Source organism: Phocoena phocoena, chromosome 2, assembly GCF_963924675.1.
Source record: "Phocoena phocoena chromosome 2, mPhoPho1.1, whole genome shotgun sequence".
Classification (NCBI taxonomy): Eukaryota; Metazoa; Chordata; class Mammalia; order Artiodactyla; family Phocoenidae; genus Phocoena; species Phocoena phocoena.
Window position 1 is genome coordinate 76,445,849 of NC_089220.1, and position 13,257 is coordinate 76,459,105.

The following is a 13,257-nucleotide window of genomic DNA, read 5'->3' on the forward strand; positions in this document are numbered from 1 at the left end:
GAAACCAGTGATCCCTGTCTAGTGTGATGAGTACTGTGGTCAAGGTGAATACTGAGCACTATATGAGCTCCAAAGACTGAGACTCAGGAAAGGTTTTCTGGAAGAAGTGACACTTGTATCTTGAAGGATTGCTAATCAGTGAAGGGGTCAAAGAGATCCCAGGCAGGGAATGTGTGTGAAGGAACCGAGAGATGAAATAGTGCAGCACATCTGGAGAAGTGAAGGTTTGGCTTTGATCGAGTGGGAGGTTGCGGGTTGGAGAGGTGCAGAGCGGGGAAATAGGTAGAGCCAGATCACAAAGAACCTGGAACTTCTACCTGAAAGTAGTGGGTAATCCTTTGAGAACAAAATTATCATGTTTCTGTTTCATAATGATCAATTCAGTATAAAAGAGAGGTTAGAAGGAGGCCAAAATTGAGCTGGGAGTGCCAGCTGGAAGCTTATTTCACTAATCCAACAAAGAAGAAATGAGAGCCTCTACTATGCTCTTAGAAGTAGAGGTGGAAAGGAGGGGGGAAAAGTTTAGAGATTTGTAAATAGGTAGAATCCGTAGGACTTGATAAGTGAATTTGGAACAAGGTTGAGTAGTGAAGAGGAAACCGGGATTGTCCCAAGAAGAACCGGGGAAAGAGTGGTTGTGTCTTTCACTGAGAGAGAACTTCGGAGGTTGAGCAGGTTTGTGTGGAGGTTAAGTTCCTCTACACCCTAGTCTTAATTAAAGGCTAGTGGCCTAGAGCAAAGGCTTAAATATAGCAAATCTCTCGAGTTATGTAAAGTAACCTTTGAAGAATTATTTTACAGTAATAGTCATTCCTCTTACTTTTTTTATTCTGCCAGGTTTTTTCTCATGTGTTACCTCTTCGTGAACTTGGCATGTGCCTTGCAAACATTACTTCGAACACCCAATTGGAGACCCCGGTTCCGCTACTACCACTGGTAAGTCAGCTTTTTTTTCTTCTTCTTCACCACATTTGGAGAGAACCCATCATTGAACTAGAAAATTAGGAGATTCTGAGTTCTCGATACAATTTTTTCTTGGTCACCCATTTCCTACTGTCTGTTGCAACTTCCAGTGCTCACATGAACTTCCACCATCCTACTGTGGTTTTTTTTTTTTTTTTTTTTTTTTTTATGCGTTACGCGGGCCTCTCACTGTTGTGGCCTCTCCCGTTGCGGAGGACAGGCTCCGGACGCGCAGGCTCAGCGGCCATGGCTCACGGGCCCAGCCGCTCCGCGGCATGTGGGATCCTCCCAGACCGGGGCACGAACCCGTGTCCCCTGCATCGGCAGGCGGACTCTCAACCACTGCGCCACCAGGGAAGCCCCGGTTTTTTTTTTTATATATGGTTTTATAATAATTTATAATACCCACTTGAGAATAAAGATCAAAACTGTGAAATAAATACTTCCAGGCTGCTGTGTTCTGCAGGTTAAAACAACCTACCCTTTGCATATCTGATTGCCTGTTTCCCTCTTCGCTAAGCACTGGGCTTCATTTCTTTCCATTTATCCTCATATTCGCATCAGTTTTCATCAGTTTTGATTCTCAGACTCCCTTTCTTAATGTGATTTCATTCACTAGTTAAGAGCATGAGGGGACTTCCTGGTGGTCCAGTGGTTAAGACTCCACACTCCCAATGCAGGAGGCCCGGGTTCGATCCCTGGTTGGGGAACTAAGATCCCACACACCTAAACTATCGAGCCTGCGTGCTCTAGAGCCCATGTGCCACAACTACAGAAGCCTGCGTGCCGCAACGAAGACCCAGCCCAGCCAAAATTAATTAATTGATTACTTTTTAAAAAAAAAATTTAAAAAAAAGGAGTATGAGCTATGGAGTCAGATGACCTGAGTTCAAGTGTCAGCTCTACTATTTCCTAGTTTGTAACTTTCAACAAAGCACATAACCACATAAAATTTCATTTTATTCATTTGTAAAATGGGACTAATAGTATTATCTATCTCATAGGGTTGTTTTGAGATAATGTAAAGCGCTGAGCACAGTGCCTATACACTGTGCAGGTACACAGTAAAGCTCTCGATGAAATGTTGCTACAGCTGCTGCTGTTGTGTTCACGTCTCCTCAGTCCTAAAGGAGCCACCACGTTTTTAGCTACTATCCCATTTCTTTCCATTTCTTTTCTGTCACAGCTAGAGGTTCTTTAATATGCCCTGTATGTACCTGTTGCTACATTCCTCTTTGCCGACTTTTTCCTTGATCCCTTTCTAGTTTCACTTACCGGTGGTGGGTAGTGATGTAACCTTTATCTGGCACAAATTTAGATCTTCAACTGATCTTGACACCTCTAATCCTCTTTCTAGCTTTAACTTTAGTTAAACGTTCATTATGGGACTTCCCTGGTGGCACAGTGGTTGAGAGTCCACCTGCCGATGCAGGGAGCACGGGTTCGTGCCCCGGTCTGGGAAGATCCCACATGCCACGGAGCGGCTGGGCCCGTGAGCCATGGCCGCTGAGCCTGCGCGTCCCGAGCCTGTGCTCCTCAACGGGAGAGGCCGCAACAGTGAGAGGCCCGCGTACCAAAAAAAAAAAAAAAAAAGTTCATTCTGAACTTTTTTTGTGTTACTATTTTGCTTTTGTTACTTTTTCTCTTTCTCTTTACACTCTATATTTTCATTCATTAGATCCTAATTTTCTCCAGATTAACAACTGTTCTATTTGTTCTTTGAAATTTGTCATACAACTAAGTTCATTCTGTACAGAAAGCAACTTCAGTAAGCATAGTTGTCTACCTATTTGATCAAAACAAGAATTTCATTATTTTCTTCCAAGTTCCTTATGTAAAGTAAAGAAACTAATGGGAGATTTTTTCCAGTGGGTTCTGCAGTTGTGTTAATAAATGTTCATAAAGTTTTTAGTCATATTCACGTGAAATACTTTTTTTAAAAAGATCAAAGAGTTATTAATAATTTTGACTACACGTCCCATCTTTGCTTTCCCATGTAGGTATTAATTGTCCTCATAACTACAGATGACTTTCATAGCAACCCTATTCATTTATATGTTCTTCCAGCAATGGGAAACATCAGCACTAAGGGTGGTTCAGGGCTCAGTGCAGATCTATTGATTGTTGCTAGTCCATGATAAGACAACTATAAAAACTGAGAAAAAGCATTTAGAAACTTTATAGCAATTTGACATTGTCACAACATCCAAGCATATAACAGTTTTTCTAGTAATTCATTTTTTATTGCATTTTATAGAAGTTCTATCTGCAACATATTGGAATTTTTAAAAATAATAATTTCTCACCAGTTTAAGAAGCACCTTTGGCACAGATTTCTTTTGCAGCTGCTTAGAAAAACATTTTAAAAAATTCTTTTTGTTTTTAATTTTCTAGGGCCCTCTCTTTCATGGGAATGAGTATCTGTCTGGCTCTGATGTTTATTTCTTCCTGGTATTATGCCATCGTAGCTATGGTAATAGCTGGTATGATCTACAAGTACATCGAGTACCAAGGGTAAGTCTGGATATACAACCTTGATTGCTGCTAAAACTATCGAAACTGGCTAGTTTGGTTAGAGCCAGCCTGGTGAAAATTGCATTAGGGATCCAGGAAACTTCATTCATCTGTACCCAAATTTTGTACCCCTAATTCTCTTAGTCACCTTACAGACATAAGCCATTGATCATAAAGGGAACCTGTTGAGAAAGTATGAATGGATCAGGGAAAAGATAACTAAAAGGATGTACTGAAATAGTAATGATAGTATTAAAGTATACTTTGCCATACAGCAGAAACTAATACAACATTGTAAATCAACTATATTCCAGTAGAAATAAAAAAAAAATAACCAACAAGGACCTACTGTATAGCACAGGGAACTCTGCTCAATACTCGTATATGTATAACTGAATCACTTTGCTGTACACCTGAAAGTAACCCAACATTGTTATCAACTATACTCCAGTACAAAATTAAAATTAAAAAACAAAGTATAACACAAATATAAATATTCTTGCTTATCTCTTCAGGCAAGGAATTGTGTCTGAAATGGAAAATAAATTAGTCCTGAATAACTTTGTAACAACTAAGACTTCACTAACAACGTCCCCAAATTAGGAATAAATAACACTCTGATCTAGAAGATTACATTGAGTTTTGCTTTCTCTGCAATTATTTTTGAAATAATTTAAACTTGGGATCTGTAGTAACTTCCTAATCGAAATTGCTATTTTACATTATTGCTTTTGAATAGTTACATCGCAGGACAAGTCAAGTGACCCTTCCAGCCTTTATTCTGAACGGTTGTGTAGTGCAGTGTGTTGGTGAAGGGTAGTGTTGATCTGCTTACTGTGGGTTCATTATGTTAATAGAGAGCATCATATAAATAATTAATATGAGCTTTAATATTCTACCTTGTGTGTGTATGTTACTTTTAGATAAAGAAAAAGTAAACTGTTTTTTGAGATTGTACTTACGGTTTAAATCTGTCTCTGCTCTTTTCTCCTCTTTCTCCCAGAGCTGAGAAAGAATGGGGTGATGGTATCCGCGGGCTGTCCCTCAGTGCAGCCCGATTTGCTTTGCTTCGGCTGGAAGAAGGACCTCCACACACTAAAAACTGGAGGTAAAAAAACCAACAGAGCTTAGTGGTGTTTGGCACAGAGTTACCACACAGAAAGGTGTGCTTCATTGATTACAGGATAAGGAAATCATGGGGCTCAAGGAATTCATGAAATGGACATGCTTTGACTGATTCTAAATTCTTGATCCTCTGTTCCCTTTTAATCATGTGCTATATGATCTAGACTTCTACCATTTTCATTCTTCCTTCAAGACTGATCAATTTGAGCTAATACTGGGAAAATTCAGAATAACTGTGCAGCCGCACCCTATCATTTTCTCTAATCTCTTCCTTCTGTCAAAGTACGTGTTTTATACAGATCTCCTGAATTAAAGGGTAGACTTGTCATTCTGTCCCCAGCCCCAGAGTGTTTTCTCATCCCACCCCCTTCCCCGCCAACCTCTTTACAGGCCTCAGTTGCTTGTACTGCTGAAACTAGATGAAGACCTGCATGTCAAGCATCCTCGCCTCCTCACCTTTGCTTCACAGCTTAAGGCAGGAAAGGGTCTCACTATTGTGGGCTCTGTCATCGTGGGGAACTTCCTGGAGAACTATGGTGAAGCTTTAGCTGCTGAGCAGGTAAGAGTCAAGGCTTATTGACCTCGTGGAATTTAGCTTATGGTTTTGTGCTGTTGAGTCATAAGACCTCGGATTTCTAAATTAATCCCTTTCCTGAGTGATCTAGGAGGTGTCCTTCATAGTGCTGACTTGAATGGTCATATTCTCCCAAATACTATGATGAACTAGAAGATAATAATTTATTCTTCCCATTTAAAAAGCATTTCTAAACTATAAGATTATCAAGGCTAAGCACTATTTCCAAATAGACTCCAGACATTGACTCAGCCCTAAGAGAAGTCATGTAAATAAATCATCCCTTGAACTATGGTGATGGTTCCTCTCAATCTTGTGACAACAAGGAGCGATGAGCACATTTTCTTCCTCTTTGCTAATCTACATGGTGCCATGACCAAGATTCCTTTGCTACTTCTGATTAGCTTATGGGATATTAAAGTTCTTCCTGAAGAAGAAAGTAGATTTCACTCTATTATAAATGATAGAACTCACCCTGGAGAAATTTCAGTTACATTTCAAAAATTTTACTGGATTTCATTTTGGAATGCTTTGAAACCCTAGAACTAGAAATGCTGAAGAAACATTAGTCCAGAATGATCACAAAAATAAATAAAAAGCACGGTATTGGAAATCAAGAGACCCCAATTATCCTAGCTACACCGCTGACTTAATCTGTGCCTTTGGGAAAATCATATCCATTTTCTACACCATTATTCTCTCTACCTTTCTACCAAGAGAGTGAAGTAAGACTAAATGAAATATTATCTCCAGACTGGCTTGAATAAATAAAAGAATAGTAAAACAAATACAAGTTTCGCAAGTAATCACCATTAAAATATCAAAAGGGATGTGGAAGTAGCAAAAACAAAAATAGAAAACATACCTGAGATAATTCTAAATTGAAACTGAATCGTCATATTGAATTTCTAGTAATATGAGTCAGGGCAAGACTGGGACTAAGGAAGGAAGGAGATTATGTTCACACTCACCCTGGGCAATTAAGAAGGAATATTGAATATTCACTTTGTGACGATCCCTATTCTCAATTTGTTTGGTATGTTAGAAAGAAAAGCAGAAGAGAGGAAAAGGTAGAGGAACTATCAGTACATGTAGACAACTACCTACATATGTAGTAAGCACTTAGCAAGTGAAAAAGGCAAAGGATAATAAAATTTCATTGGGATAAATTAAACTTTTTGAATTGTTCTGTAGATCTTATGCAGAGTTTGGAAGGGGGAGGGGAATATAATACAGAGAAGGAGTAAGAAGTTAAAAGACCCAGGATGAAGTAATTCAGTGTTGAGATTCTGTCTCTCTTTCAGACCATAAAGCATCTAATGGAGGCAGAGAAGGTGAAAGGATTCTCCCAGCTGGTGGTGGCCGCCAAGCTGAGAGAGGGCATTTCCCACCTCATCCAGTCATGTGGCCTTGGGGGCATGAAGCACAACACAGTGGTGATGGGGTGGCCAAATGGCTGGCGCCAGAGTGAAGATGCTCGAGCTTGGAAGACTTTTATTGGTACAAAACATTTCTCATACTATCCTGAGGGCTCAAATAGAGGATATACCCTAACCCCACCCCCCAGCCTCCTAAAATAGAGACGATGTCCTTGCTGAAGCATAGTCTCATAAGGGCACCTAAATAACTACTGCTAGTAATAACCTGATTCTCTTCACCCCCTCCAGCCTTACATAATGTTCATCAGTTGTTTATCTTGCCAAGTCTTACATTAGGAATTATCTCTGAAATTGCCAGATTTCCATGTGTGATCTCCCACATTGACATTCTCACAGGAATTGGAAGAATTGTTCGTCAGCATCAAAATCTCCCCAATTCACATATCCCCCACTTAGAAATGTAGTAATCAGAATACACCTAGTAATGTAAATCATAGTTCTCAGTCTAATTCTGTTAGCTATTCAAATTTTTCTTAATGATTTTCGTTACTTGATTTGGTATAACCTACTGTGTAAATAGGACACCTTGCTCAAAGAACTGTCAATGGGCATTATCCTTTCTTTGCTGACATGGTAGGAAGCAAGGTAAGCCTAAGGATTCATCTCTGCTTATCCTGATTCTCTCTGTTTTCTCCCTAGGCACAGTTCGAGTGACAACTGCTGCCCATCTGGCCCTGCTGGTGGCTAAAAACATCTCCTTCTTTCCCAGCAATGTGGAGCAGTTTTCTGAGGGCAACATTGATGTGTGGTGGATCGTGCATGACGGGGGGATGCTCATGCTCTTACCATTCCTACTGAAACAGCACAAGGTATTCTGACACCTTTTTTAAAAAGTCTTTCTCTCTTAACTTCTGTCCTGGTTCACTAGACAGAGAGTCTTCCTTTCATTCTATAGTGTTGGGGCTTGGAAAACTTGGGGATTATTCTTGGCTTTCCGTGATTCCAGATTCAACGTTATAAGAAATAGTTTTCTTTGTAGTTGATACCTATTTCCAAGGGAAATTCAGCAAATTAATAGAGCTCCATATGAGCCCTTGGAAAAAAACATTAATAAGTGAATTAAAAAAAAAAAAAAAGACTGGGGCTTCCCTGGTGGCACAGTGGTTGAGAGTCCGCCTGCCGATTCAGGGGACACGGGTTCGTGCCCCGGTCCGGGAGGATCCCACATGCCACGGAGCGGCTGGGCCCGTGAGCCATGGCCGCTGAGCCTGCGCGTCCGGAGCCTGTGCTCCACAACAGGAGAGGCCACAGCAGTGAGAGGCCCACGTACTGCAAAAAAAAAAAAAGAAAAAGAAAAAGACGAAAATACTGGAAACCTAAGAGGATGTGTGTGTATCTTATACATATTTATGTTCATCCTATGGTAAGACTGAAATTTAAAATAGTAAATATTATAGTCTGCACAGTGTCATCAGTATGCTATCTGAGTAAAGCACCCTCTTAATGTATCATGTGCCATCTTTTCTGTTTTGCCAGTTTTTTTCTTGTCATGAAATAAGAACTCCTTTAAACTATATTTTGTGTGTTCCTTGGTCAAGCTTTTGCCCTAACAATAATATAGCAAGTAAGTAAAATAAATAAATAAGTAAATAAATAATAATATGGCAAGTAAGAATCTAGGAACATATACCCTGAAACTGTACAAGATTGTTCTAGGCAAAAGTGCCATTTATTTTAAGAAATAACTCTTTTTTGCCTTCTTGCATTTAATTTTCCATGTATATGTGGTACTTTCTCAGGTGTGGCGAAAATGCAGCATACGGATCTTCACAGTAGCCCAACTAGAAGACAACAGTATTCAGATGAAGAAGGACCTGGCCACCTTCCTGTATCACCTTCGCATTGAGGCAGAGGTGGAAGTGGTGGAGATGGTGAGAAAGCTGAGTTTGAGATAGGAGAGACTACCCTGTCATTCTAGAACCTCTTCTGGTTTGGGAATTTCCTCAGCTGCAAATGTGGATTAATTCCTTAGTTCCAACAAAACTCTCATATGTTGATCTAGATAAGTACAATGCATATGTGATGTGTATTTAGTGGTAGTTTTAAATTTTTGCTTTCCTGTTTGTTCCATAGCCCTTCTATTTCTGCTAGATTCTTATCTGCTTAATACAGTTTTATTAAGTTTCAGTTCATATATTCGTGCTAAAATCACACATAGCTTTTTTAAAAAAACAACTTGTAAGTATTAAAAAAAAAATAAGACTGGGGTTTTTGTTTTGTGTTTCAAGGAAACACGTATGTCATGGTTAGATTGTGGAAAAGACTCAGGGCTCTGGATTTGATCTACAATCCACAATATTATTATATTTACATAGCTCAATGACTGAACAAAAACTAAAACCTAGGTTGATGTTGTGATAACTTTCTCTGGTGTAATTTAGTAAGTGGAAATGAAAATATATGGCTCTTTCTCGTTTGTGCTTATTGCCTACTCCGTGTGATATCTACGGCAGCATGACAGTGACATATCAGCTTATACTTACGAGCGCACCCTGATGATGGAGCAAAGGTCCCAGATGCTCCGGCACATGCGACTATCCAAAACAGAGCGGGACAGAGAGGTGAGATTTTGCTGCATTGACCTAATCCTGGCCCTGTGAAGTCTGTCACTGAAAGGGATGACAGTATTGTTCTCAGCATGACAGATTCTTTCCTGATTGCTTTATTGGTTATTCCACTATAACCACATTTCAAAATAATTAAAGATGAAGCATGAGAGAAAATTGGGTATAGAGTCACAGCTATGTTGGGCCTTCCTCAGGCACAGCTGGTAAAAGATCGGAATTCAATGCTACGATTGACCAGCATTGGCTCTGACGAGGATGAAGAGACAGAGACCTATCAGGAGAAGGTGCACATGACCTGGACGAAAGACAAGTACATGGCATCCCGGGGGCAAAAGGCCAAGTCAATGGAAGGATTCCAGGACCTACTTAACATGCGTCCGTAAGTTTTCCTACTCACAAGCTTATCACTTAACATAGTATCCTAGTTAGTGCCACAGGTGTGGCACTGCCTGAATACACAGGACAGAATCTAGTCTTCATTTCACCCCAAATCCAGCCATCTTTCTATTGTTTGCCTATGCCTATCAGCTACCAATTAACACTGTACACAAGCTAACCATCTTTCTTCCTGTCCATACTGTGTTCCTGGTATAAAACAAGAAAATGTAGAATGAGAAAACCATGATATCAATATTATAAGGCAATCAGTCATTTGTTCATTACATCAATCATAGTTAAAGCAAAAAATCTCTAAAATCTCAAGTTTTTTAAAGTTGACGATATGCCTAGTTTTCTCTTTGCCTTAACCCCCCTGTTTCTTCCCCACCACGCTTCCCTTCCAGGGACCAGTCCAATGTGAGGCGGATGCATACAGCAGTGAAGCTCAATGAGGTTATAGTTAACAAGTCCCATGAAGCAAAGCTGGTTTTGTTGAATATGCCAGGGCCACCCCGAAACCCTGAGGGTGATGAAAACTGTATCCTTTCCAAGAGCAAAACTTCCAGTAGGGAAAATCTTAGCCTGTGTTTTATTTATTTATTTATTTATTTTTGGCGGTACGTGGGCCTCTCACTGTTGTGGCCTCTGCCGTTGTGGAGCACAGGCTCCAGACGCACAGGCTCAGCAGCCATGGCTCACGGGCCCAGCCACTCCGCGGCATGTGGGATCTTCCCGGACCGGGGCACGAACCCATGTCCCCTGCATTGGCAGGCGGACTCTCAACCACTGCGCCACCAGGGAAGCCCTTAGCCTGTGTTTTAGATGGGACACTAAGTAACTGTAAAAGTTATTGTCTATGACTTCCTCTCTTGAGGAGGGAAGACTGTTAAAAGTCTCAGGCAAGGATCCTTACTTAGTGATACTACTCTCCTTCAGGGGAGTTGGGTATAAGATGTTCTCTCTGAACCCTAAAGAGACTTTTTAGGTGGCATATTTGCAACATGACTTTCAACATTCAGTGTATAGAACCCTTTCTGACAGTCCTAGAGATGGAACACCCACAGCCCCTTCTCCTTTCCAGGCTCGTCCCAGTTTGCAAAGCCTCTCTCTTTTGGATGGAGTTAGGGGAGAGGCAGATGAAGTGGAATCTCCTCTGAGGGGGAAAGATAAGGTTCTTCTTCATACCCTAATTCCAGGATTGTTTTTATGGGACCCCTTCAGCACTGCAGTGGCACAGACTGGTCCATTCCCACCAGTACCATTAAGGAAAAGAGGTTAAAAGAAAACAAAGAGTAAATCAACTATATTTGAAGAAAAAAAGAAAAAGGAACTGGCAGAAAAAAATCTAACTTGAGCAGGTTCACTTGGAAATTACTGGGATTCTCTCCTGGAATCTTACAAGTTGCCCTGTTGTGGCTTTTTCTTCTTTCTGCCTTATTTGCTATGTAGTAATAACACATTACTTCTGGGTTTCCCCCATTTTAAAATAACATTTAGAAAAAAAATCTAACAAATGGGAGTCTTGTATTATTTATGCAAAGAGGCTAGATCCCCAGATTACTTCAGAGTTTGATTGAATCCAGAGTTCAGACTTCTCCAGTTCTGAATATATAATAATTAAAACAAGCATGTTGATTTTGCAGCTTTGTAGTCAGATAAACTCAGATTATCATGAGGCCAGGTTTTAAATTGTGCTCTTCTGCCTATTTGTCTCCTTGACAAATTCTGAAGACATGGAGTTCCTAGAAGTGCTCACTGAAGGACTAGAGCGAGTCCTTCTTGTCCGAGGTGGTGGCAGTGAAGTGATCACCATTTATTCATAATCTACCCCTGAATGACTCTGCTGGGCCTCACCTTTCCAGAAAGGTTTCCATCCTCCATGGAAGTGCCAGCTCTTTACTACCACTCCCATCAACTAGAGACCTGCGTTCTGTGTACATCACGCTGAACTCTTAATGAGCTGAGCCTCAAGTACTTGTGCAGAAAAGTACAAACAGATCTGCTCTTTGCTACCACATGACCTGCTGTCCTTAAGGAAGAAGCAGATATTCCCTCAACCTCAGAACAACGCTCAAGTCCTACAAGCCATGCCCGTACCAGATAAAGGCAAGTTAGAATTAACAAGCTAAACCAATAAAATGAATTGGCAAAAGGGATGCTAGAAATTCAACTGAAGACAAAAGACAAGTACACATCTAACATTACAGATGAGTCTCAGAAGTCATGATTCAATGATGACACCATGGGGGTAACAGCCAGACACAGCCACATCATACTAAAGAATTCATGGCCAAGTACACGGGGAGCTAACATCTTTGTGGAGACATCCATGGCAAGCCAAGATGAAAATTTTCGTCAGTGTATCCACTGCTCTCCAGGACTCTAATTTTACATTAGGGTACCAATATATAAAAATGGAAACATGAAACTGCAGCCCCTACTTCCTCCAAAATAAGATTCCCCCAAAATATGTTTAAGTACACATACTGTGTTGTATATTTCAGCTATTTCTCAAACCCATCCTGTGGTTAGGATTGTAATACAGGCACTGTTACCATGGAAACTGTTTTTTAAAAGGTTGAGTAAAAATTATTTCTTTCAGGTTCTTTGCAAATGGACAAACTAAGCGAACTCCAAAAGGTAGCTATCAAGATTTACATACATGCAGCCTGTGGTTACCTATGAGACATGGGCAAAATATATAAGCTGTTATCTAAGACAGGCAGATGATGATGCATATTGACCAATAGGTTCTCCTTTCCTTCTCCCTTTTATGCCCTCTGGGTTATAGGCACAGATCAAAAATCTTAAGAACACACACACTAGGAAGACTGGCTAAAATCCTTGGCTAAAACCTTTGGATTATCCTTCAAAGGGAGAATCCAGCAGTGGAATTCGAACTTTATAGCCATACTCCTTCCATAGTGCCAAAGTTACTGAGCTGCTGCTACTCTTCTTACCTACTTCACTGAAGTGGCATGCAATTGGCATTGGCCTATTTCAAGAAACTTATTTCATTAGGAAACCTGTGGACTCATTCCCAAAGCCAGCCGTAATGAAGACTTGAGGGCATGCAGCTCAGCACTAAGTATGAGCATTTTTTTTTCCTTTCAATTTTATTCTTCATTTTGACTGCAGAAACTTGGATCTGAACTAAGAGATTATCCAAGGTAACAGTCTTCTATTTCAGTTTTGTTTTCAGAAAGCTCTAAATGTGTCAAGGAAATGCTTCTGCAAGCTTAGCTTTTTATTTGCTAACTTAATGATCACAAAACACCTGCTTTTCGAGCATAGGGAAACTGCCCTGTGTGACTGAGTGGTAATTTCATATATGTGAAATCTTCATTTATTGTACAGGATAGATAGGGTATTCCAAGAAACTATCTTGCCTGTGTTCATGTCTGCTTTTGAATTTCATTTTATTAATGATAAATAGTACCACTCTTTCATTACCAGTAGGATATGGAGCAAGCTGACTTGCTCCATAGTCTGCAGACTATTCATCTGACCCTTATGGACAGAGGAGAAAAACCCTTCAATATGGCTTAAGAAACGGAGTCATTTTGGTTTATTCCCTTTGTTCTTCTCTCAGTGTCCCAGCCCAGTCAGGTAGCAAGGCAGACAAGATCTTTTAAGTCTTTTTTTTCTGCTGCTTCCTGCAGAGGGTAGAAGCATTGTTTACAACTTTCATTGCAAC

General features: G+C 40.3%; 1 protein-coding gene across 5 annotated transcripts in view; it reads left to right on the forward strand.

Annotated features, from left to right (window-relative positions):
* SLC12A6 (solute carrier family 12 member 6) overlaps positions 1 to 11,627 on the forward strand; it is an 85,135-nt gene extending 73,508 nt beyond the window's left edge. For 2 of the 5 annotated variants that reach the window (XM_065870836.1, XM_065870837.1), the window contains 11 exons: positions 838 to 936; positions 3,358 to 3,477; positions 4,481 to 4,585; positions 4,993 to 5,161; positions 6,481 to 6,676; positions 7,255 to 7,424; positions 8,355 to 8,486; positions 9,069 to 9,176; positions 9,377 to 9,561; positions 9,965 to 10,098; positions 11,292 to 11,383. In XM_065870836.1, the coding sequence (XP_065726908.1) occupies positions 838 to 936; positions 3,358 to 3,477; positions 4,481 to 4,585; positions 4,993 to 5,161; positions 6,481 to 6,676; positions 7,255 to 7,424; positions 8,355 to 8,486; positions 9,069 to 9,176; positions 9,377 to 9,561; positions 9,965 to 10,098; positions 11,292 to 11,383 (1,510 nt within the window). Of the gene's footprint in view, positions 1 to 837; positions 937 to 3,357; positions 3,478 to 4,480; positions 4,586 to 4,992; positions 5,162 to 6,480; positions 6,677 to 7,254; positions 7,425 to 8,354; positions 8,495 to 9,068; positions 9,177 to 9,376; positions 9,562 to 9,964; positions 10,099 to 11,291 lie in introns of all 5 variants that reach the window. The other 3 variants (XM_065870835.1, XM_065870838.1, XM_065870839.1) reach the window with 3 other exon arrangements.
* The last annotated feature ends 1,630 nt before the right edge of the window (positions 11,628 to 13,257 follow it).